The 26,218-nt window shown below is 33.4% G+C and overlaps 1 protein-coding gene across 3 annotated transcripts in view; it reads right to left on the reverse strand.

Moving 5' to 3' along the window:
* LOC109089308 (transcription factor E2-alpha-like) overlaps positions 1–20,413 on the reverse strand; it is a 40,531-nt gene extending 20,118 nt beyond the window's left edge. For 2 of the 3 annotated variants that reach the window (XM_042719116.1, XM_042719115.1), the window contains exons 1-8: positions 19,871–20,413; positions 17,184–17,319; positions 16,105–16,168; positions 6,716–6,786; positions 5,066–5,132; positions 3,473–3,504; positions 3,289–3,397; positions 1,975–2,033 (exon numbers count right to left, since the gene is read on the reverse strand). In XM_042719116.1, the coding sequence (XP_042575050.1) occupies positions 1,975–2,033; positions 3,289–3,397; positions 3,473–3,504; positions 5,066–5,132; positions 6,716–6,786; positions 16,105–16,168; positions 17,184–17,237 (456 nt within the window). In that variant the 5' untranslated portion in view covers positions 17,238–17,319; positions 19,871–20,413. The remainder of the gene's footprint in view (positions 1–1,974; positions 2,034–3,288; positions 3,398–3,472; positions 3,505–5,065; positions 5,133–6,715; positions 6,787–16,104; positions 16,169–17,183; positions 17,320–19,870) is intronic. The other variant, XR_006154068.1, reaches the window with a different exon arrangement.
* Between the last annotated feature and the right edge of the window lie 5,805 nt (positions 20,414–26,218).

The raw sequence follows: 26,218 nt of genomic DNA on the forward strand, positions 1-26,218 counted from the left end.
GTATGAAAGTCATTATTTTTTGCTCAGAAAAATATAATAAAATTAAACATTTTAATGCATGGGGGGGGGACTTAACTTAAAGCTGTATTAAACTTTTATTGTTTGATGCTTGAAAACCCATTTTCTTCTTTGTGTGTGTGTATATATGTATATATTACATAAGCATAATTTGGGTATTTGAGATGATCGGACAGATTAAAGGGATAGTTCACTCAAAAAGAAAATTCTCTCATCATTTATTCACCATCGCCATGTCGTTCCAAACCCAAATGACTTTCTTTCTTCCATGGAACATAAACAAAGATATTCTGCATAACTTCCAAGTTACCCTTGGCTCAACACTTGAAAACATAAACGTCTTGACAGCTTCTGCTCACCGGGACGATTTTACTGTAATGAACAGAGCAGATCACAAGCTACATTTCCACAGAAAGACGAAAAAAAAAAAACACTTAAAGTTACTTAAAATAAAATAGACATTAACTGAAATGAAATATTAAAAAATGTACAACAAAATATATTAGCTTGATGCACTAAAACACCTAAAACTTAAATATATATATACTACTAAAAACAAACAAAAATACTAAATATTTAATGCATTAAAATGAAAACAAAATTACAGATTTAAAATATTAACTAAACTATAATATCTCTAAAATATATACTAAAATTGTACAAGACAATTTTGCTTTAAAATGTCTACATTTCAGTGTAAATTTGCTCTTTTCAAATATTTCAGGAATAAATTAAGTAAATATTGTGTCAAACCTTCATATAATATCTATTGCGTGCACATCTCATAATTACTGTATTTTACTGAAAATAATTAAAAAAAAAAAACACACAGATAAGTCACGTTTTGTTACAACAAAAATTTAAAATATCAGCAAATAAAATGAAATGTTATTATAAACACTATAAACATGTATTTTAGTTTCTCTCACTGCAGAACGAATACTTTAAATTAAACATTATTCAGAACAGGTTGAAAAACAAATAAAGAAAACAAACTAATTATGGTGGTATTTATTATTTTAAAAAAAATAAATAATAATAATAATAATAAAACGCCAAGCAATAACAAGTTTATTTAAAGTGAAACTAAAACTACCAGTGTGTGGATCAAATCAAAATGTGTGCAGTTTGCGCATGTTTTACACACTTGATATTAATTGCCTTATAGAATTCTCTTTAGAAATATAATAATAATTGTGACATTGTAATGATAAAGTGTGACTTATCTGCTTTTTTCCTCAACAGTGCAGTTTTGACTCACCACGACTTATTTTCAATAACACATAGCATTATTCATAAATATTTTGACAATATTCACTGAACTCACTCACAAAATTATTCGAAAACAACAAATATAAACTGTGAAATTCAGACATTTGAAGCTAAATCGCCATGTACTCACCCTCATACTGTATGATCTATAATTATATTATATTTTAAATCATATTGCATTGATCAAAAACTGTGGGAATGTGGCCTACGAAGACTCGAGCGTTATAAACTCACTGTATGGTTACTGGAAGTGGTTAGAGTTGGTTCTCATTAAGAGTAATGCAGTACATCTGTCATTTTGCTCTGCATTGAAATGAGGAGGAATGAATGGGTTGGATTTCAGCAGCCCTGCCTCAAACAGGAAAAGACACAGGAAGTAGAACATGCACCATTGCCCACGGCAGCCCTCCAAGGCCTCGTGAGTATTAGCAGAGGAGCGCTTTGTCCATGCAGAGATTTGCAAGGGAGGGTGTTTTGAGCATGAATGCACGGCTGCATACACAGCAAACGCACCCATGAAAGGCAAAGAGAATATATGCACACTACAGGTAGTTCACAGTATGCATGTAGTATGTGACATGAGCCCGACAGGAAGTGTGTGTGTGTGTGGGTTTTGGGTCAGACTGACTACACGTGGTGTGATAATCTGGGCTCAGACACTAATGAGGGCACATCAACACTCACCGAAGACACCGACGACGGCAGGCCAGAAGGAACCTTCCGGATCTTCTTGGGCAGTGGATCTGAAACGAAAGCATTATTAGTGAGCCGTCCAGACCACAAAGCTGATTTACACTTGAGGTGATGGGTCGATGTGATGCAAACGAAGACACCTCATGCTTTTCAAAAACCACACTCATTTTCATGAGCGACTCGTCACTGCACGAGCCCACAAACCATCATGCATGAGGGGAAATGGCACAAAATAAACCCTTGAAACGATACGACACACAACGCTGATCACTAGAGGTGCACGCTCTATTGAGAGATAATCGATATTGCGATAAGGCTTAGTGCACAGTTTAACATTTAATAATTTAATAAATGTGCTAGAGAGAGAAACGTTACACGTTTTAGCTCATGACGCATTAATTTTCTCTGAATCAAATCAGTTGAAATGCTGAAAGAGCACCTCGTTTCACTCTGAAAACAAACAGAGCATAATTTTAATAAACCATCAAAATAAAAGCTCAATGGTATATCATTTGAAAATATTAGTATTGTAATTTTTATTTAGAATTTTTAAATTTTACAGTACAAATTTTAACAATTCCCATTTTATTTAAAATGCATACTAATTTGCAATTAAAATAAAATAATTAAAAATATAATTTAAATAAAAAAAATATATATTAATAACTTATTTTACTTCTGCAACATTTTATTTTAATTTAGTTTAAGTATTAAAACAAATTCACAACTACAAAAACTTCAAAATTAAAAGTTTCATTTAAAGTACCAATAAAAATTTAATTAAACAAACTAATAAAATCCAAACTAAAAACAAAAAAAAAAAAACTAAGAAAAATGACAAAGACAAGAGAATTACTAAAAAAATAAATAAATAAACAATTATGGAAAACTGAAAATAGAATTTATTCTTTTTTTCCACACTGAATTGGTAAAAAAAATACAAAATAAAAATCCTCAAGTCGATCAGTCCTAAAAATGATTTCAAAATAAAAAAAAAGTCTTTATTTCTGCCTTAAAAAATAAAATTAAAAAAGAGAAAAATCCTATGCAGATGAATTTAACAACAAAATTATTTCACTCACTCCAGAATGATTTATTACACAAACAGCTTTCAAGTCTTCAGGTGAATAAAATCCAACGTCAATATACAAAAAACAAGGGTTTATTTTGCAGAAGCCTGTAAATCACTGCACATCAGTGAGCTAGGAGATCTGTTTTATACAGTTATACAGACCACATGGTGGTCATTCTACAAATATTGCTACAACAGACAAATCACCAGCAGGTATAGAAGTATGAGCTCACCTAAGCTGGAGTCGGCGACCCTCCGGCGGTGAAGACTGTAGAACTGAGAGGAGACTTTCATTCCCGGAGGAGAAAGACCATCGCTAATATCAGCGGGCAAGAGCTGTGGCTATACAAAACAAACTGAGTTCAGTAGACAGAATGAAACCCACAACTGCTCAACTGCTTAAAAACTGTTCATTACCTGAGTAACGGGGTATCCTCTTTCAGATTTCCCTGCAAAAGAAACACCAGAAACTCTTATATTGAGCCAAAACAGTTCAATTTCTGTTGTTCTTTACAGTTTTGTGCTGCTGAGAAATCTGGAAATGCACTGAACATGTCAACATGAACTTTTGCATTTGCAACTCATTAAACGTCCGTAATGTGGCTCATATCTGAGCAAAACATGATATGATATTTTTGAGAATATGTAGGAATAGATTTTATACATCTGCAAATGATTGAAAGTTAAAGTTAGTTCAGTTCAGAGCTATAAAACTAAAGTAACATCACCACAAATTAATGCATTAAACTTTCTCCAGTCCAGCCACAGGATTTACTGGAATTAATTCTATATTTTAATTCAATTAAATTTGAAAAATTAAAAAATATATACACTAATATACATAAATTAATGAATAAATAAATAACACACACTTCAGGGTTATTACAATTAAAAAACCATTAAAAAATACATTAAAAAAATACTAAAATATTTATTTCAGCTAGGTGCCAATGCAACATTCTCATATTTCATTTAGTTTAACCTGAAGCACTAAAATAATTAAAACCAAAATTACATACAAATGATAAATGATAACTGACATGATAGACATGTGTAAAAAATATAAATAATAATAATAAAATAAAACAAAAAAGGACAACACACAAGTCCCAAAACTTCATCTAAAATTACAAATATTAATAAAATAATAACAAAACTATATTACTATATTAAACTATATAACTATTTCAATGCTACTAAAATAACACACACACACATATACACACACACACACAATTTTAGTTATATTCATCAATATATTTAATTTAATATTATAACTATATTTATATATACATATATACACACACACACACAGTATTTATAATATCAGTGTTACTTTAGTATCATTGACATACATTTTTGTTAATATTTTGTGTTTATATATAAAAAAGTAAAAAGTAAAAAAATATATATATACACATATAGCTATATATTTATATAGCAGTATACCTGAGGTACTAGTAAACGAACGCTACATTAAATATGAATGAGCGTGTTGGGTTGGAGGGGGTGTGGTTTGTGATTTATTCATTGACTGATAGTGTTGGGCTGAAGGGTTGCTGGACTCCATCTGTCTGCGTGTGACCTCGACTGGCTGAGGTGCAGCATTTATGGCTTTAAGACTGGCCACAAACAACAAATCGCTCCATTATAAATGCCTAAGTGGTAATTAGTTCAGAAGCAACCCCCACCCGGCTGTAAAGCCCAGCGCGTGGATTAACCCCCCTCCGAATCCCAGCGTGACCTTAGCCTGCTCAGGACAGCAGGCAATGCACGGGTTTGTGTGCTCATGTGTGGCTAAACTTCAGACGCTGATGATCTGCAGCGGAAATGAGGTCAGATGTGATGTATAGTGCATCACTAGCAAACAATCACACCTCATCTATGAAAACATGATCTATGATTATAAAAACCCACCTCCTAATAGCCTAAATTAAAGAAGCTGGTATTAAAAGTGATGTGAAATTTTGCTGGTATATGTTCTGAACTCCAGGTTGTGCATGAACTCACCGTCGATCTCTAAGTTGTACATGCCGTCGTGTTCAGGGTAGTGACTCTGAGGACCGTCTCCATACAGCTAACACACAAACACACAATAATACATTACAAAAGACACAATCAGCGGAGAAGTAATTACATCACGAAATATCAACATTCAAGAAAGTTAACATATTCTGAACTTAAAATTCCCCTTCAGTCCACTCACAACATTTACTGGGAGTAAAAGTATTTTAATTCAATTTATAATATAATTTTATGTACATTTACATGAAAAAAAATAAAAATGTTATAAAAATAAAAATGTAAACAAATTAAAAAGTTTTTTATAAATTAAAAAGGTATTTTACTTTTAATTTAAAAGCTATTTGTATTATTTATCTATTAAACTATTTACATTTTATTGTAAATATTTAAATGTAAAAAAAAAATTATTAGAATATATTTACAATTGCTCAAACTTAATATAATTTTTATATTGAGTAGATTATATACAGCTATATATTTATCTTAAAATATAGGTATTTATTTATTTTTCATAATTAACTTTTTTTTTTACTTAAAATACATGTTATGCTAGTAAAAAACATCTGTTTGGTTTTGATTATCATGTATATCGCGCTAAAATCATACGTTTTAAAGCCATATCAGTTTAAATTTCTGATATTCATGTTTTTCTGGACACATACATCCAACAGAGAGTTTATATTAAAAACACGCTTAAGTTACAAAAACACAGTCGGTTATGTTTGTGAAGTTAAACAGCTGGCAAAGAAATCGAATGTCTATATTAGATCGGTGTATTAAGTGACAGCAGCATAATATACAGTACTGTTTGGGTCTACGCTGTAAATATGAACCAAACAATAAAATAAAAGCAGAAAATCTCTCACGGCTCCGGACTGAACAACTTCTATAGCTCTAATAAGACGACATTTCTTACTTGGATGCTGCTTTTAAATGCTCTGGCGTGAAGATAAACATGGCAGATAGTGTGTGTGCGTCTCATTTAGGGCGTGGTCACGGCTAACATGGCTGTCAATCAACTGTCGTGGGCGGGGCTTGTAAAGTGTGATGTCACACTTTACAGATTCTGTGATCAGTAAGCTCTGGAACACTGATCATGATTTATAGAGTTTAAAAAAATAGCGGGTGGACAGATTTGTGTTAAACTACATGTAAAAGTGAATTTTAATGTTGACTGAAATTACATCCTTCTCGTTTATGAGCAAAATAGGTCACGGAGAGAATAGGACACACATCGTTCACACACGTGATGCGTCTAACATTAATGAACTCTGACAGGTGAGAGATCAGCGCTAGACACGGCAGGTAAACACGAGCATCGCTAACAACGGCCGGCTAATCTCAGCCACTTACCGACTGACCTACAAACACACGTGTGCTGACCTTCCCATCTACAGCTACACGCCGCTCTGCTTTAAACTAACCATCACAAGTCACAACACGAGACATCCTGAAGTGGACTAGATATCTGCTGCTGTCAGGTTTGTTTCCTTTAGGGATTAAGGTGTGATGGGAACAGCAAAGCATGAACACACACCGGAGACGATCTGTCCTCCAGCTTCACTCATTTCTGTATTTCATTAGAGTCTGCGTGCGATTATGACGGAGTGAAAGTACAAGTGTGTGTTTTCGTACCCGTGCGCCGAACGCGGGACCGTTCGCTTCTCCTGAAGCCCAAGAGCCGGAGCCACTTCTTTCATCTAAACCTGAAAAAAACAAGCAAACATTATCAATACTTACAACTAGACATGCACTGATTTAGAAAAGTTGGAAATTATGAATCTGACATTATAATGTATACTGTTTTATATACACTAATGTTCAGAAACAAAGATTTTTAATGTTTTTGAGTCTCAAAGGCTGCATTTGTTTGTTCAGAAATACAGTAAAATTCTAAAATATTATTACCATTCAAAACAACTGTTTTTTTATGTGATTATATTGTGAACTGTAATTTATTTCTGTGATGTGCAGCTGTATTTTCAGCATCATTACTGCAGTCTTCAGTGTCACATGATCTTCAGAAATCATTCTAATATGATGATTTGCAGCTCAAGAAACATTTCTGATTATTATCAATGTTGAAAACCGTTCATGTTTTTGTGGAAACTGTGACGCATTTTATTTTTCAGGATTCACAGATGAATAGAAAGTTCAAAAGAGCAGCATTTATCTGAACTAGAAATCTTGTGCCACATAAATGCATTTACTGTCACTTCTGTTAAATTCAATGCAGCCTTGATGAATAAATGTAATAATTTCCTTATTATTTAAAAAAAAAAAAAAACGGTAGTGTATTTTTAAAATGCATCTACTTGATTTCCAACTAAGTATAGCATATACAACAAACAATACAAATGCACTGCAGAAAAGACAATAAATGTAAATAAATAAAAATAAATATATTTTATATTTGAAAACATGCCACAGAAAATTAAACATGTTTGTGCAAAACTAAAAACTGACTCGTGAGTGGTGTGCGTGCACGACTAGTAAACTAATAGGTCTTAACGGAGCCCTGTATACTTAGGCTGATTTCAGGTTGACGAGACGAGCTTCTTAAGCCTCTTTAACACGAGGCTGTCCAGACACAACAGATTTTGTTTGTTAAATCGTTCTTATATTCAGTGTCTGCGTTATCAGCACGATCAGGTCAGGTAACGACCCGACTGAAGCACGATGGTGGAAACCGCATTTTGCTTCGCGTCTCTGTATCTGCCATCTTTACCAGCTGATGTGTCGTCAAGCAAACCTCGAAGGTTTAAGACCACAAATGCCAGCGACCGAAATCACAAAGGCTGGAAAGACGCAGAACGGAAGAATTTTAAAGATCGACGGTGCAGAAATTTCCCGAAAACCGTCTCCCCCTTAATGCTCTGGAGAGAAGCAGCTTAATTGTGCGCTGATTTGCATAATTGTGCATATTAATGAGGTCTCCGCTTATGCATATTCATAAGTTTTGTTTTGTTGTCTAATTAAAAAGGGGGAAGGGGGGGCGATCATGACAGCGCCGGCGACGGAGCGGAACAGAAGTACAGCGGACGAGTGAATTACGACTCGAGAGCCATTGGTGTGATAAACGTGATCCGTGGATGTGTGTGTGTGTGTGTGGGGGGGGGGGGGGGGGGGGTCGCAGGCTTGTGTCAGCAAATTAAATAAAACTGCAAGGGACGAGTGCACACTCCACCGACGGAGCAGAACCAGCAAAACAGGAAGAATTATTCAAGCTCTGCCGAGACGAGCTGCTCACTGCACACAATGAGCACGGAAATTCATTACGAACGGCGCTTTTAACAATGACTGGACTTCCTGTGGACGGCTAGGTTCAGCTCGAAACTGAGCGAGACTCCTACTGAGACGCCATCCACAGAATTGAGCTCGTGGAAAAAATATATACATTCATATATTACAGTCAAAATGAAGTAGTTTTAAAGAATATTCATAAAGGGTACAAAATACACAGCAAAAGTATGAATTAGTGTGAAGTATGAACAGAATCAAAATGCACAAATAAGGATTTAAATATCAATATTAGCTTATAATCCAATAGTAACTGATATGCTACAAAATTTATATATATTTTTTAGTTATTTTATATTTAAGAAAAATATTTTATATTTGTATATTAAATATTTATATATAATATAAATATATACATTTAAATATTTTCAAAATATATACTGTATAAGCGTGTATTTATATATACATAATAAATATACAGGGTACACACACACATATATTATGTAAACAAAAAATTATTTTGGATGCGATTAATCATGATTAATAATTTGACAGCACTAATTTTAACCAATATGCAAAAATAAAATAAAATAAAATAAAATGCATTATTAAATTATTAGATTAACCTAAAGTGATCGAACACTTGACTTCGGTTAAGGTACCCAAAATATTAAAATAGGCAGTACAACATTAATATTGGCTAATATTGTTCCAAAAAGTGTTAAATTATTAATTACCTTAACGTCATCAACAATTCCTTTAAAGTTCATCAAATGGTAAAAACTGGCAGTTCAATATCAATATTGGCTAATATATATATATACACAATATGAATTGATATAATGCAAAAAAATATATATTAAATGATGTTATTAAATTAGATTTACTTTAAGTGAATGCTTGATGGTTAATTCAAATATAAAAATAGGCAGTTAAATATCAATATTAGCTTATATATGCAATATTATCTGATATGCAATAAAAATAAAGATTAAGTGCATTAAATGATCAGATTATTGGTAAGTGTGATCAAGTGATCACTTAACCAAAATATAAAACAGGCAGTTAAATATCAATATTATAATATATATCATATACCAATATTCTACAAAATAGTTTAAACAAGTATACTGAGCATCCCTAGATAGGATGCTGCCTATGTAGGCAATTAAAGGCAAGGCAGCTCACTAATTGTGGGTAATGTTAAGCAGCCTAACAATAACATTTTGAAGACTTAATAACATAAACAGATTAATAATTCACAATGAGAGCAAGAATGTATATTAATACCAGCAAGTTTGGTCAGTTTTGATCCTGATCATGAGAGTTGAGGTAAAGGGAAGTGAGATTGGTATTTACAGCGATCCGTGGTGGGTGGGAGAGAAAGACAGAGATGAAAGACAGCTAATACTGTGAAATACAGCGTGAGAAACAACAGGAGGGTGATGACATATCAGCACAGTATGAAAAAACACTCAAAAATAGAGGTGATCCATATTCATAAGCGCACTGAATATTCACTTCAATTAACAGAACTGATTAGTGGGTGGAAAAGTGAGAAATTCATTCAGAAAAAGACTCTTTTCCTCTCCAGACAGCCATAAAAACTCTTTACATTAAAAGCGGATGGCTGGAGTTATGAGACATTCCCCTCCGCACCTGAATAAACAAAACTTTGCTCCGTGGGCCCAATAAAAAGCGTCTGCTGCGTGTTTGGGCGTCTAATGACTCCAGCTGATCCACAGAGGCCAGCGACCTCTCCGAAACACAACCACGCTTTATGTACACCGCAAACAGGTAGAGCCGGCCGACGTGCACGATTTCAGAAAGAAAAAAAAAAGCTATCAGACAAATCAGATCAAAGTTTAGGAATTATGTTGAGTTATATTTGTCTTAGTTCCAGCTCTGCTTACTCGGTTTATTAAAACACTCCTGAAGGAGGTCAGATGCATGATGTTCACTCGTTAGAGAAGGAAAAGCAGGGTTTGAGAAATGATGTGAAACAGGTGATCACTTTTAATCAGAGAAATCATTATTTTAACCAAATGGTCACCGTACCCAAGTGAACTCAAAATGTTTAAATTAATAAAAAATAAAAAAAATACTGTAAAAAGCAAGACCTGTTTTGAAAATTAAGACAAGTAATGCAAAAATCATCCAAATAAATAAATAAATTTTATATATATATATATATATATATATATATATATATAGATATATATATATATATATATATAAATAGTGGTAATTAAATTAATGCATTTTTCTCTTTTTTAATATAATGATAATTATATTTGTATTAAATAAGTCAAATTAAATTATGAAAATTAAATTGAAATAATTAACATTAAACTTAAAACAGACAACTAATCATAGGAACTCTAATTAGATAAAATAAATTACTAAATTGGTAAAGTTATGAATTCAACTGATTTCTTGAAATAAGATTATATTAAATTAAAATGATGATAATTAACAGTATAATTAACACTGGTACTGGCACGGTTACTGAAAAAAATAATACATTTATTTATAGTAAATTAAAGTTTTATGAATTGTTAAGTTTTAGGAATTCAACTGATTAGGCATTCTTTTTAATGAATATAATTTACTTCATTTAAAAAAAGATCTAGAAATATTAAAACACTTTTAAAAGAAAAACAGATTTTTAAATGCATTTCACAATCTAAATTTCTACAAGCAAGTGTAGACCGGCATTTTGAGTTGATTACATCACAAAATTGTAAAATTAAATAATAAATTACTAAAAAATATCTTATTACATATTAAAACAGTGAATGATTTAGTTTATCTGGATGTCATGTGACCATTAACCAATATCAGATAATCGTGAACTATTGAAAATCGACAAGTAAACATTTCAAGTAAATACTTTTCAAGGAACTTCAAGTAATATTTTAGGTCAATGGGTTCAGCCGACAAAAACATTTCAGAAACCTTGGACTAGATTGACTTAGACGGCAATATCAACCGTAAGCATTTTTACAGCATGTAAAACGGCTTTCAAACCCTTTGACCTTTAATTAAAAAACAAAAACAACTTATACGGGTACATTTTGTATTAAAGAAATCTAGACATTAATGGCAGGTTGTAGCTCTTGATTTATGAGCAGATGATTCACGGTCATGTTGTGTCATCCTGAGCTCTACCTGCCCGCATAGACACGCTAAACACACGCAACACAGGCGTTCGAAGAGAGTTTCTGTCCCGAGGGGATCGTGAGCGAGGCGGTGAGCTCAGAGTGACTCAGGACACATACATTCACACAAAGACAGCAGAGCTATAATTATGAGGAGAGAAACGCCGAGCCGAACGAGTCACGACTACAAGGGTCCCAGATACACAAACACATCAAAACATCGCGTTCAAGATATACAGCCTCTGAAACAAACACCATTTATTACTACATCTCACTCCGTGTGACTCACACGCATAACTCAGCTTAGTTTTATTTAGTAAATGATATCGGTCTTGTTATTTAGGGATGGGTGCTATATCGAATGTTTACAATATGTGAGATGATTTACATGACATAAAATCAAGAAACACAGTGAATGTTGACATAAGCTGTTAAATTTACAAGTTAAAAATGTCCTACAGATTTCTCAGTTCATTTAGCAAAAACTGATTTTTACAATAGTGCTTTATTGCACTAAAAAAAGATTGCATTGAATATTTTCAATCGGTATTGCAATAAATGGCTGTGTGGCCTAAGTGAGGAGTCAAAAAACTTAACCCATTTCAGAGCAAATGCATTAAAAATAAACTTTACAACCCTTTACGGACACCTTGGCAATTGAATCGTCATTGGATAGTACATTTTTTTGTTTACTTTTAAAACAGGGATGATGATAGGTGAGCGCCAGCCAATGAGATTGTCGTTTGCGCATTAGCTCCGCCCATTATCGTAGAACCCGGCAGTTCTTAAAAAGCTGAGTGAAAATATATGTGTGCTAAACTTATACTTAGCCTCCAACTCACACACTGAATTTATTTGCCATTGGCTAATATTAGACATCCTTCAGTCGCCCAGAGAGAAGATTTAGTTTCATGTGTGAGTGATTTACTCCCAATGTAGAGGGTTGCTTTACTTTATTATTTTTTAAAGTATATTTCAGGACAAATTGGACTAGAATGACATAAAAGTGCAATATTTACCATAAATATTTTGAAGCGTGCTTAATGCAAGGCAAAAAAAAGTCCAAAAATGTGAAAATTTGACAAAAAACATGATATAAGGTTAGCGCTCACTCATAAGCATATTTTAGGTCACTTTAATATAGTCTGCATATCAAAAGTCTTAGTAAAGTATATAATATCAGCCTTGTTATTTAGGGATGTTGAGTATTTACAGTATGTGCAATGAGTGTAAGCTGTTAGTTTGACAAGTTAAAATGTCCTATAGATTTCTCTTAGTGTTCATTTAGCAAAGACTTTGCAAAAAAAAAAAAAAAAAAGAAACATTAACAGTATTTTGATTCTTGCATTGAACATTTACAATCATTATTGGAATAACGGGTAGTCCAAACAAAAAAAAAAATATTTTCAGAGCAAATACATAGAGTTAAACATATTAAAGTAAATATTTAAGGTCAAATGGCTCAGCTGACTAAAAATATTAAGGAATCCCTGGACTATAAACCAATATTTACTATTGTGAAAACATGACCAAAAAACATGAATTATTACTAGTTCTCACTCATGAGCAAATCTCTGGTTATTTTAATTTAATCTGCATGTTTAATATTTGTGTCCCTGGAGCACAAAAGCAGTCTTAAGTCTCTGGAGTATATTTATAGCAATAGACAAAAATACATTGTATGGGTCACAATTATACATTTCTCTTTTATGCAAAAAATCATTAGGATATTAAGTAAAGATCATGTTCCATGAAGATATTTTGTACATTTCCTACCGTAAATATATCAAAACTTAATTTTTGATTAGTAATATGCATTGCTAAGAACTTCATTTGAACAACTTTAAAGATGATTTTCTCAATATTTTGATTTTTTTGATTATTTATTCATATTTCAAATGATGACCCTTGAGACTGGTTTTGTGCTCCAGGGTCACATATGATATCAGTCTTGTTATATAGTAATGGCAGTTTATTGAATATTTACAATAAGTGATATAAAATCCAGAATGGCAGTGAACGTTGATATAAGCTGTTAAGTTGACAAGTTGAAATTTCCTATAAAATTCTCTAAGTGTTCATTAAGCGAAACCCTTTTGCTTTTTTACAGTAAACACAATAGTGTTTCTTGCATTGAACATTTTCAATCAGCTGTTTGTCCTCAATGATGAGTCAAAAGGAAAACATTTAAAGTCCTTTCAGAGCAAATACATGAAGTGATGCACTGAATGTCGCTGTAGCAGGAAGATGATGATTCTTTCATACTCATGAAAACTCTTTGCATTTCTCTGTATTTTTAACTCAAGTTTTGTTGTTATAAATATCTCACTTATTCTCAGTTTCAGGTGCTCAGTAAATGAAACTGTGGCCGGTGACACACGCAAACGGCCTCCTCAAACTTCAGAGCAAATCCTACTTCACACTGCATCTTTGTGTCATAAAACACAATATACTCCCATTCAAATCAACACAGAACGTCTAATAAATTACAAAGCGCAAACACTGGGCAGGACGTTTCACTCGCTATTCAAAGCCTAAAAGAAAGCATGTGGTTTTAGTCTTTGATGAGCAGATACGTCTCGGCTGGATTCAGTCATAACACTCACATTCTCTCAATCAGTGCGATGGGAGTGTCGTGCTGAAACCATACGCTTCCCCACATGGCATCTATTGAGTTATGAAGAACTTTTGTGCTCTGTGTGGAGGATTGTGCCGTTTGGACAAAGACACTAACCGTCTCTCTTAGAAGATCTGATTTCAAACACTAGATTAAAAGAGACAGTTTACACAAAATTCAGAGCGAATAAAAGATGACAGAACACTCATGTCATTATAAACCTGTATGACTTACTTCCATCAGAAACACACAAAAGAAGGTATTCTGAAAAACGTTGGAATGGGACACCACTGGCCTTCACCGACAAGGATAGGGCATTACGAAATCCATTTTATTATTTCACAAATTCAAGTTTTTCCCATTTTTATTTTGTCCAACTTTTTTAATTTAATGGTTTGATTAAATTTTAGTGATCAAAAAGCATGTCTAATTAATTGAAATCATAAAATGCATGCAGTTTAAGAACTATTAAAAGTTTCAAAGAGAATTAAATTTTTAGGGCCCTATGAAATTCAGTTTTATATTTTCCCAAATTTCATTTAATTTTTAATTAATGTAGTTTTTTTTTTTTTTTTTTTTTTTTTTTTATGGATTCTGGAAATTGTAATACCAGTAATCAAAAAGCGTGTTTAATCACTTGATACTTTTTTTTTTACAATGTAATAATAATAAAAAAAATAAAATTAACAATATGGCCCTAGGAAATGTTTTATTTTCCAAAAAATTTCAGAAAGTGTTGTCTTTTTTTATTTTTATGGATTTATTATTTAATACAAATTTATTATGAAAAACAGTGATGAAGGCATAAAACATTTTAATGTTTTAAACTTTAATGGCGTGATAACATAAAAAATGTATTTTTTATTTTTTTGGTGACAGTTGTGCTGTAGAATAGAGGTTTACTGTTAAAATTAAGACACGGAAGAAAAATTGTGCAATACTCCTTAAATAGTTTAAATTTTATTATATATTATCATTTCTACTTTGAAGTGTATATTCTACTGCACAACACTAATATTTCACAATTCACAGTAATGTCACAAATTCTTCAAGTTAAACTGAACTTTTATTTTGGCAGACTTTCATAATCACATTAAAATACGTTTTGCAGTTTAATATTTACAGACACTTGTCCATATAGCGAATTGATCAAGCCCTACTTTAAATTTTTTTCTTTAAAAAATTGCCAAATTGTATGTTATACAGTTTACCACTAGAAGGAAAATATAGCATCACGGTCTAATGCTTAGGTTTTAAATGAATAAAAAAATTATATATTATATACAATTATATACACACTTGAAGTTCTTGTCTTAGGACCACTTTGATTAACTTTTGTGATCCACTTCAAATGCTGACTACTGTATAGGGCTGCACGATAAATCGAAATGAAAAACACAAGACAGAAGCTGCGATTGTCGTGTGTATCTTTCAGTGGAGCACGGTTCTGTGATCAGTAGTAGATCTCGGTGGCACACCCTCTGAATTAAAGTTTGTTAAATGGTGAAAAGCCACCTGAACATATTGAGTTCTGTGAGATTCACTCAAAAACCTCTGATTTCAATCAAAAAGAATGGATTTTCTGAATGTCTCTAACAAAAACAGACTCCATTTGGGTGAGACGGTGCGGTTAGCGGGGGGCTGTTTTGCGTGTTGTTTTAATGTTTGTTGACATTGTTCGCAGGGGTGAGAGGACGACTATTATTTCCCATCATCCCCTCCTCCCCCGTGATGGAGGGTCGACAGCTGAGAACATGAAACAGCGAGAGCAGGTCGGAGCAGAATGACGAGGATCAAACAGGCTTCGCAAACACTCGGACTCTAACGACATCGACACGTGTGCCGCGAAAGAAAGCTCCACATGTGGGATTTACCATATTAAAAGCCGTTTCCCGAAAGCGTGAATGCCATCTGTAGATTATATCACTTTCTCTGTATCCTGAATCATTCGTTTCTATAATCAGAGTAGTGATAAAAGTGAAAGTGAGCGAATTTAAATTGCCTACCATACTGACTGCTGGGTAAAGTAGGGCCTCGGTTCTTCCCGTTTGACACTGGATGAGGAAACATCTACCAAAGAGAGGAAAAAATTAGAGAAAATACACACCATTGCTTCAAAAAAAATAAAAAAAAATATTATAATATTTGACAATTTTACTGATTTTACTCAAACTAATGCATAAGGTGAGCATAAGAGACTTTTTAGCACTATTTAAAAATGTTAAAAATAGTTAAAAAACAAAACACTAAAAAACAACAACATTATATGTGCATTACAGATCTTATGCATCAGTAATAGTTGACAAATAACATTTTTAAATTAAATTTTTCATTATTTATTTATATATTTATGTTTTATATGATTTTTTTTTCCAGGTTGAAATTAAGTGTAAATTCAATTTGTTGTTTATTTAAATAGTTTTTAATTTATAATTTTACAATTTTATTGTTATAATTTCATTATAACTGCTAATACCAAATCTATTAAGTAAACCAATTAATAAACATTAACAAATTAAGGAAAGTTTATAATGGGGGTATTATGGTTATTCAAAACTAAAACATAAAAAATACACTTGAAACAAAAATGTTAACTGAATAAAATAAAATATAACAAAAAATGCAAGGCAACATCTCATTTTAATTTAGTATAACTGGAAAAATAATAAATGACCATATAGACAAAATCTACTAAAATTGACAAAAAAATACATCAAAATTACCCAAACTTTAACTACAATTAAAAGTAAAAAAGTATAAAATCTCTTTTCAAAATATTAATAAAAACTATAATAGTATCTTAGTAACACACACACAAAAACATTAATATATACATATGTTTTATATACATTTTCTATTTATATATATATATATAGTTTTTATTTTGTGTCTATAACTATAAATTATATATAAATCATGAAGTAAAAAAGGCAATAAGGTACAATATAATAAAAACGTGTGGCCTAACAACGGCCTTTAGTTATGACTACAATACAACACAGTCACAACACAGAACAGTTTATTGCATGTCAACTATCCATAAACATCTGTTATTAAAACCAGCAGAAGAGTCTCTTTGACTTACAACACTGAAATCCAGCAGGTCGTTCAGCTCCATGTCAGTCCCCGCCGTCGCCATCCTGATCCTGTGTGTTCTTGATCTGCTTCTCTCACTCGACGTCTCTCTCTTTCTCTCTCTCAGCTCAAACAGGTTTATGATCCTGCAGGGAAGGAGATGCATAACGGACAAACATGCTTTCAGATCATCTATGAACTCTGGGTCTAGTAATCAAATCTGACATGAATGCACATGATCCAAAATAATCCGCCTGCCGCTTCTATCTGAAGAACTACTCTACATTACAGACCTGCTGTAAGAGTGTTTTCCCAGAATGCACCACATCTGAACTCGGTTAACCACCAAAAGAGACCACCAGCGAGTCTCCAGTCCAGCGCTCGAGAAAAAACCACCCACTTACCCACACCTAAGGTATGGGAACTAGTTAGCTGCACAAGAAATAACTATGATTCCTGGAACCAAACAATGCATGTGCAACATTTCCACAGCGTGAAATATCAAGATTACGTCTATACATGGAACATGTTTTTTATAGATAATAGGAATGCAAGCTCTTACATATAACATTGTTTTAATTTCTATGCAATACATGCTTTTCAATCCAAATGTCACGTCACGCAGAACCAAACAGAGCAAATGAAGCACTGCGATTTTACACTTTTCCTGAATTCGTGAAGCAACTCATTAAACATCAGACACAAGAAAAGTGAGAAGCCATATCCAAAAATACTTAAGTCATCATCATTACTGTTCCAATAACACCTTCACTAGATTCATAATCAGCACCTCCATTGATGATGATCAACAGGTAGATGACTGTGAAATAATAAAGATCACAAATGCTGCAATGAGGCCAATACAATGATGGCTTTACTTTCACTTTTGGGATGCACAGTTTACACTGACAAAAGAATATCCAAAAGTGCTTGGGGCATGTAGAATGGAAATACCATGGTTGAGAGCATGCATTATGATTATAATCACCAAGTATAACCAATGCTCCATTTCTTTGTTCAAAAATATAGTAAAATCAGTAAAATTGTGAAATACAACAATTTCAATATGTTCAAATGTAATTTATTTCTGTGATGTGCAGCTAAATTTTCAGCATCATTACTCCAGTCTTCAGTGTCACATGATCTTCAGAAATCATTCTAATGATTCAAGAAACATTTCTGATTATTATCAATGTTGACAACAGTTGTGCTGCACAATATTTTTGTAATTACTGTGATACATTTTATTTTTCAGGATTCACAGCAGTACAGAAAGTTCAAAAGAGCAGTATTTATTAGAAGATGACTATTTTGTAACATTATAAATGTCTTCACTGCATCCTTGATGAAAAGTATTAATTCCTTTAAAAAAAAAATAACTGATTTTACCTAAACGCTTGAACAGTAGCGTCTGAAATGGAAATACCATGGTTTTGAGGGCAAACAACATCGGGCATAAAATCCCAAAGTACTACACCATTTTTGAAATTACCATGGAATTTTAGGCTATAAATTTCAACACAGTGGGTAAAATAATGTTTTTTTTAGCATGAATAGATGTTTTTGACATTTGTTACATGGCACCAGTGTATGACCATCATTTGGAGTCATTTTGGATATTTGTCATGACATTTCTATTGATTTGTTTACTTGTAGCATGAAAATACATGCAATACCTTTAAAGAACACAATGTAAACACCACATGATGAACATTCAGCATATATATATATATATATATATATATATATATATATATATATATATATATATATATATATATATATATATAAGTATCAGTATTTTTATACACACACACATATATAAGCTCCATGTGATATCACTGCACCATGGAGTTACCACAGTACTTCTTGGCTTCAAGCTTCTACAACACGTGCAACTGCAGCATTATAGATCCAACATCCAAAAAATGAAAATAACCCATAGGACTCAACACAAGCATGATCAGCAACAGGCCGAAACACATGAAGACTTTAGGCCACGTTCACCCAAGATAGTGAACAAGACCCCCCCACCCCCAACCTCTCCAACACAAAGAAATACACGGCCCTCGACACAAAGTTTGAAAACTACACAAGAACAACAACAAGAAACACTCCATATGGGAGAACAGAGATAATAAGAGTGCGCAAACACCTCCACTAGTTTTCCAGAGCGGAAAAGATAGCAAAGCCATTCCCAAAAGTGGAAAAAGGAAAAGTTATTTCCCCAAGAAAAGTCAAATAAGCAGACCAGGGCATTAGAAGAACTGAAAATAGCAGGAAACTCCAAACACAACAAATGAAAAACGCTTCAAATGTACTTCGCAGACGACTTCGTTTAACCCAAGTGCAAACTTTAATCTGTTATAACCATCAAAAACTTTAAATACCCGAATTGCAGCAAATATACAAGCGAAAGAGCCAGCAGATGTTCTATAAAGTTGTAAACACGCAGTTCCTGTGGTTAAAAGGAGCTATACAGGGGGTTTTAAACTTGACATTGTTGCCAATTATTGAACAAAGAAGCCGTTTCCTCTGGACTCGAACCCCGCACACACACACACCGAAGCTCATAGACAAAACACTTCACACACATTTGCCGTGCAACAAAAGTTCATTAATCACAACAGATGCGTTAAAGTCAAAAAACGTGCACGGTTTCGCGTGTAAAACCCGATAAACGCGGTCAATACTCACCGTTTCTCGCGTCACGCGCGCGGCATCCAGCGGGAGAGAAACGCGCTTCAGCCCGAGAGGAAAAACAGAAAAGTTGGGGGACAAAATTTCCCCCCCACCCCTCCGCGTCTCAGGTCCCGCTAATTCACGGTGCAAAACGTGTCCAGTTTCCCGGGAAACGCGAACAGTCCGCGTCGAGAGTTGTTACAATGTAACCGCACTCAAATGTAACTCTGCCTAGAGTTCTATTCTAATTCTTTTGAGCGCTACAAATGTAACATCTCATCTTCCGAGGAGACATTTTAGCACCGTCCACATTGTCAGCTCCACCAGTGTATCCCTCCGCGCGGAGGGGAGACGTTATAGCGGTGTCGGATTTCAAACGCCCAGAAAACTAGGACTGCGTTTATGACGCGATTACTTTGAGATTTACCATACACTTAACACGAATAAACTGCGAAATAGTGCGGGCAACAGTATATCTAACTTTATCGTAATATGAGTAGGATTTTGCTGTAAATTGCGCCGTACTAGTCTAACGCGCGGAATGCGACGACGCACAGTTAAAGACAGATGGACTGAGAAACAGTGCGAAATGGAGCGATAGACCCACCGAGCTGGCCAATAGGGGTCCCGGAACGTTTGATTGACACATTCGGTGGCCAATGAAAACACTGGTAACACTAAAGCCAAACCTCTCTTCCATGCACACCCTACCCAGGTTTTTAAAGAATGGCAACAGGAAGCCATGGAATACGGTGTGTTTTTTTGTTTTACGCAAAACCTTTACCGCTATTTCAGCGTTAGAATCGTGATTGCAGAAATTCAGATTCGTTTCAAAATGTCTTCGGATCGAATTAAAATGTTACACAATGATAACAGTCAGGCACGTAAAAAGAAAGGCTGACAAAAGTACCATGGTATTGCCAAGCTGTTTGGGTATCACAGTACCCATGGTATTCATTGGAATATCATATAAATATGAGTGTGAATAAATATGGTTATCATTCAAAACCATGCTATGTGAAAATATAAACATATATTTAAAATATATGCTAAATATGTGTTGTAAACAGTGAATCTCAATGAAATATTTTTGAAATGTAAAATGTCTTTCATTTCAACCTACCACAATGTATTTTAGAGGCGAGATAATATTTACAATCTTGCGGTTTTAAAGCATATTTATATATTTGTAACAATTTTTTTTTTTTACAAAAAATTGCCAGAAAACAATGGTAGAAAGTACATTTATGTAAATATAATTAGAAAAATATTTTAGTAAAATTTTATATACACACACACACACACACACACACACACACATATATATATATATATATATATATGTATATATGTACGTATATGTATATATGTATGTATGTATATGTACGTATGTATGTATTAATAAAAATAATAAAAATAAAAAAAATAAAATGTATATGTATATATATGTATATATATTATGTATGTATATATATGTATATGTATATATATATATATGTATATATATATATGTATATTATATATATCTATATATTGTACATATATGTATGTATATATGTATATATATATATATATATATATATATATATATATATCTATATATATATATATATTATATCTATATATATATATACACTATATGAGCCGCCACACTACTTTATTGAGAAACTGGAAATGTTTGTTAAGATAAATAATACAGAAAACTACAATGAAATACACAATTTGAGTTTATCTGTTTATATACCTATTGATCCTACATCCCCTCGTATGGTGAAAATGGCTCTTATTTGAGATAACGCATGACATATTGATATGTTTTCAAAAGCAATAAACCTGTTTGTTTTTTCACCTTGAGTTTGTTAAAACAGCACCCTGGTGTAAAGGCAGTGTTAGCACTTCCTAAATCCATCTTAGATTTGGAGAGCTGACACCAGGCCCGGCCCGAGGCATATGCGAACTAAGCGGCTAATAACTTAAACAAGTGATATAAATGAATGAATGAATGAATGAATGAATAATTCAAGACAAAACAATTCTGATTTGCTGACAACTGCTGCTGTGTCTGCTAGCGTTTGAGTAATGCGCAATTGCAATAAATGATAAGCCATGTCACAAAAAAAGGATGTATCCCTCTGGTGCCGAAAAGAGAAAGAGGAAAAGGACAGAGGAGGAGAAAAAACAGCAAGATAAAGGTATGTTTGCATGATTATTTACAGTATGTTTTGTGCGGCAGCAGCACAAATTGTGCTCATGTCACGTCAAGCCAGCCGTGGTTTGAAAGTACATGGTCAAGCCAGCCGCACTTTTTTTATTTTTTGGTTTGGGTGCTGGGTGCGGTCAAACCAAAAAAAAAAAAAAAAAGTGCGTCTTGCTTGACCGTGTACTTTAAATATTCTGATGTACCTTTAAATTCTTTTTAGGGTTAAGTTATATTTTATGCAGATTTTTTTTTGGGGGGGGGGGGGGGGGGGGGGGGGTCATTCCAAAAAAGTGCATTCTATCAGTTGCACCATTACCATTATCTTTGCTTTATAGGTTTGCTCATTCTTTCAGTTGATTCCTGTTCTTAGTGATCCTGATTATTACTGTATTAAGTTTCAAATATTTTTACTGTGTAGTTTTGGAGAAAATTAATGGCAAATTCACTCCAAAAAACAAGGTGCATTCTAACAGTTGCACCATTTCCCATTTTCACATTTGAAAATTATTTATTTCATATTTTGTGACAGTTTGTATTCAGAAGTTTAAGAGTAAAGTATTTTAAGTATCAATTTTTTATTATTTATTTTGTATTAATACATAACCTCACTGTATTAATTTATAATGTAACATTATAGCGTGACATTTGTGTCAATAATCTTCAAGCACAGGTGACTCCGCGTGGTGGGAGGGGGGCCCCCAAATCAAATTCTGCTTAGGGCCCCCAAGAGGCTCGGGCCGGCACTGGCTGACACCATGGATAATCTTAAACTGAATGAGTCATAATCAGAACTGAAGCGAAGCAAAAGGCTTGTGGCTGGAGGTGTGAACAGGACTTTTAGGGGGCAGGAAAGAGGAGGACGCGCCGACATTTGGTGTTGTGGTGGGAAAACAGAAGCTGCACCTCGGCCCTTTAACTGGTGTTTTTTGAGGTCACTGCGGTGCAGAAACCACACCAGGGGAGAGATTAATATGAACAAACATCAACCTGATGATTCATACGTGTAATATATCTGTCCTCAGGTGTTGACAGTGAAACTGTGGCATTTACAAATGAAAATGAGTCCAGGTAAACACTGACATAAAAAGTCACACACGAAATCAGAATTCACCCTGTTTACGTTCTTGTTTCATGGTCTGACTGTGAACGAAACATCAGAGCGCAAACAATGTTTTTCTTCATAATCTTTCATCAAAGTGTAACATCTGTTTCATGTATTTTATTGTGTTCAAGAAAACCGCAATAACAGAAAACTAAGCTATTATTTGTCCTCAGATGGCAAGACTCTCTCAAAGTTACGAACAAACGTTCTTTCATAAACGTTACTTCAAAAATTCTCTGGTTTTAATAACGTTCTCAAAACGTTAGCACAAAAACGTTATTTATAGGCATTTATGGTTTTTCTGAAATGTTTTAGTTGGACATTCATCTAATGTTTTTTTAAATGTTACTTCTGAATGTTGGCGAAACATTTTGAAGCAAGTAGTAACATTCAAAAAAACATTTCATGATGATGCAGTTTTCATAACAATGAAAAAACATGCAGAGAACATTTACTCAAAACGTTAGCAAAATGTTCTTAGAACATGTTTTTGTTTGCTGGGAATATTTCTGAAAAGGAATAATAAGTGCTTTCAGGCTGACATCAATCTAGGCCAGAACTGAGAGCCAAATAACTATTTACAGACACATTTCTCAATCCAATCAAATGGATAAAATCAAGTTTTTTTTTTTTTCTCATTGGATATCCTGATTCGTTCATAAATACGTCACATTACAGAAGCAAAATGGGTTGCGAATGCTTCATATTGCCAGCTAAATGGCAGACAATGTTGCAAACTGGTGAAGATTACATTATGCATTCCAGCAACATTAAACCTAGTTTGAAACATTCAGTTGATGAATATCTCTCTCCGGCTTTGGTAAATGAAGCAGGTCTGCTGTGATTGTGGAGGTTTAGTGCTGTATTTCTGGAAGGAGCAGACGAGACAGCAGCATCATGTCACTGGAACACAAACACAGACGCTCAGAGAGGCATGTCAATCAGTTTAACCCCACCATGAATAGAGCTGTGTGTGAGAACTCAACCCTGCGTGGGGGGTTTACTAACGTTTTCATCATGTTGTCTTCACCAGTGACCAGACAGTCCACAATACTTTGTTTCAGTCATTTGGTAACTTACTATAAATTGAAATGAAATGAAATAAAATAATTATTTACAAAAATGAGCACAATAATTTAATGTATTTGATTATTTTTATTTATTGACTTATACCATGGTAAATAGATTACTGTATTATTTCAAACTAAATTAAGCATTTTAAACTCAAACCAAATTAAAACAGACCAAGAAAGACAAAAATGTAAATCTAATACTACGCAGATAAATGAATTTGTGCATTTGCCACATGCATGTTAACTCACAGATCCCCATATAAAATCACGTTTTCACTCAAAATGTTTTTTTTATTTTTTATTAAAATATTTTTCATATTTTAATAATTTAACATTTTTGTTTATAGAATTATACCATGCTTAACATATTAATGTATTATTTTAAACTAAATTAAGCCTTTATTTGTACATTTGACATGCATATATATATATATATATATATATATGTGTGTAAATTCATAGCTACTCATAAATTAACTTTTTTCAAAATAATTTTTTTATGATTTATTTATTTTTATGTATTGAATTTTTATTTCTACAATTAAATCATATTAATGTATTATTTTAAACTAAATTATTCCTTTTAAACCCAAACCAGATTAAACAGGCAAAAAAAAAAAAAAAAAAAATTGGTATATTTTCTATAATTAAACCATAAATTATTTTATAAAAAATTTTATTTATAGAATTTTACCATGTCTAAACATATTAATGCAATATTTTAAACTATTCTTTTTATATTTTCTACATAAAATGCCAATGCTGTTTGCCCATGCAACATTTCCAGAGAGCTGCTATGCAGTTTATCACATTTTCTTATTATTCACTGAAACTTAATAGTTTATAACAGTTAGATGTTATGTTTCACATTTCAAATGATGTGCTGTCCAAAGCAAGCAGGTTTCTCAAATAGCATCCCTGCCCGCACAACTTCATCTTGAGGTCTGTGATGAGTGCTGATGTTTATACTCACAGCGGAGAGAGCGGGCGCTTGACTAGCTGCTGTATTCAGTCGATGGGTCTGTGAATGCTCAGGACTGAATGCAGGGCCAGCTGCATCTGGCATCAAGTGCATTCATCTCAGGGTTTGGAGAGCATCGAGCAGGATTAGCTAACTGAAAGCATCCGCCAATACCATCGAAACCATGGCAACCAGCACCTCGCACAAGCGACGCATACAAGAGACGAGATACACCGAGCGTTTACAATGGATAAGGGTCAAAACACACAAGACACACACGATGAAATGGTCCTGTGATATCTGGAGGCGGACCGTGGCAGCTGTGCACGACATGAATGGACTGATAATTGCAAAAATATGACCAATTAAAATGGAATTCCACAATCCTTGAGATAATAAACACACTTGACAGAAGAATGTCATTGAGAAGGATCTTAATAAAGATGCATTTCACAAATCAAATTTCTCTCCGAGTGCAAAATCCAAGATTAGGGTGAGTTTGATTCTTCATCAGATTTGTAGAAATGTAGCACTGCATCAGTGTCTCATCAATGGATGCTCTGCAGTGAATGGGTGCCGTCAGAATGAGAGTCCAAACAGCTGATAAAAACGTCACAATAATCCACAAGTAATCCACAGCACTCCAGTCCATCAGTTCACATCTGGAGAAGACAAAAGCTGCATGTTTGTAAGAAACAGCCATCATTAAGATATTTAACTAAAATACGAGTCTTTAATCCATAATAACACTTCCTCCAGTGAAAAAGTGTTCTGGTGTGAATCAGGAGAGAAATCTGCACAGATCAAGCAGCGTTTAAACAGCTCTAAACAAATATGTGTCTGGATTTTAAAGTGAGAGACAACAGCAGATGCACTTTTTCACTGGAGGAAGTGTTATTATGGATCATGGACTCATATTTGAGTTAAAAACATCTTGATGGATTTGTCTTTTATTTAATACGCAGATGGACTGTAGTGGTGTGGATTACTTGTGGATTATTGTAATGTTTTTATCAGCTGTTTGGAC

This window comes from Cyprinus carpio, chromosome B2 (genome assembly GCF_018340385.1).
Source record: "Cyprinus carpio isolate SPL01 chromosome B2, ASM1834038v1, whole genome shotgun sequence".
NCBI lineage: Eukaryota > Metazoa > Chordata > Actinopteri > Cypriniformes > Cyprinidae > Cyprinus > Cyprinus carpio.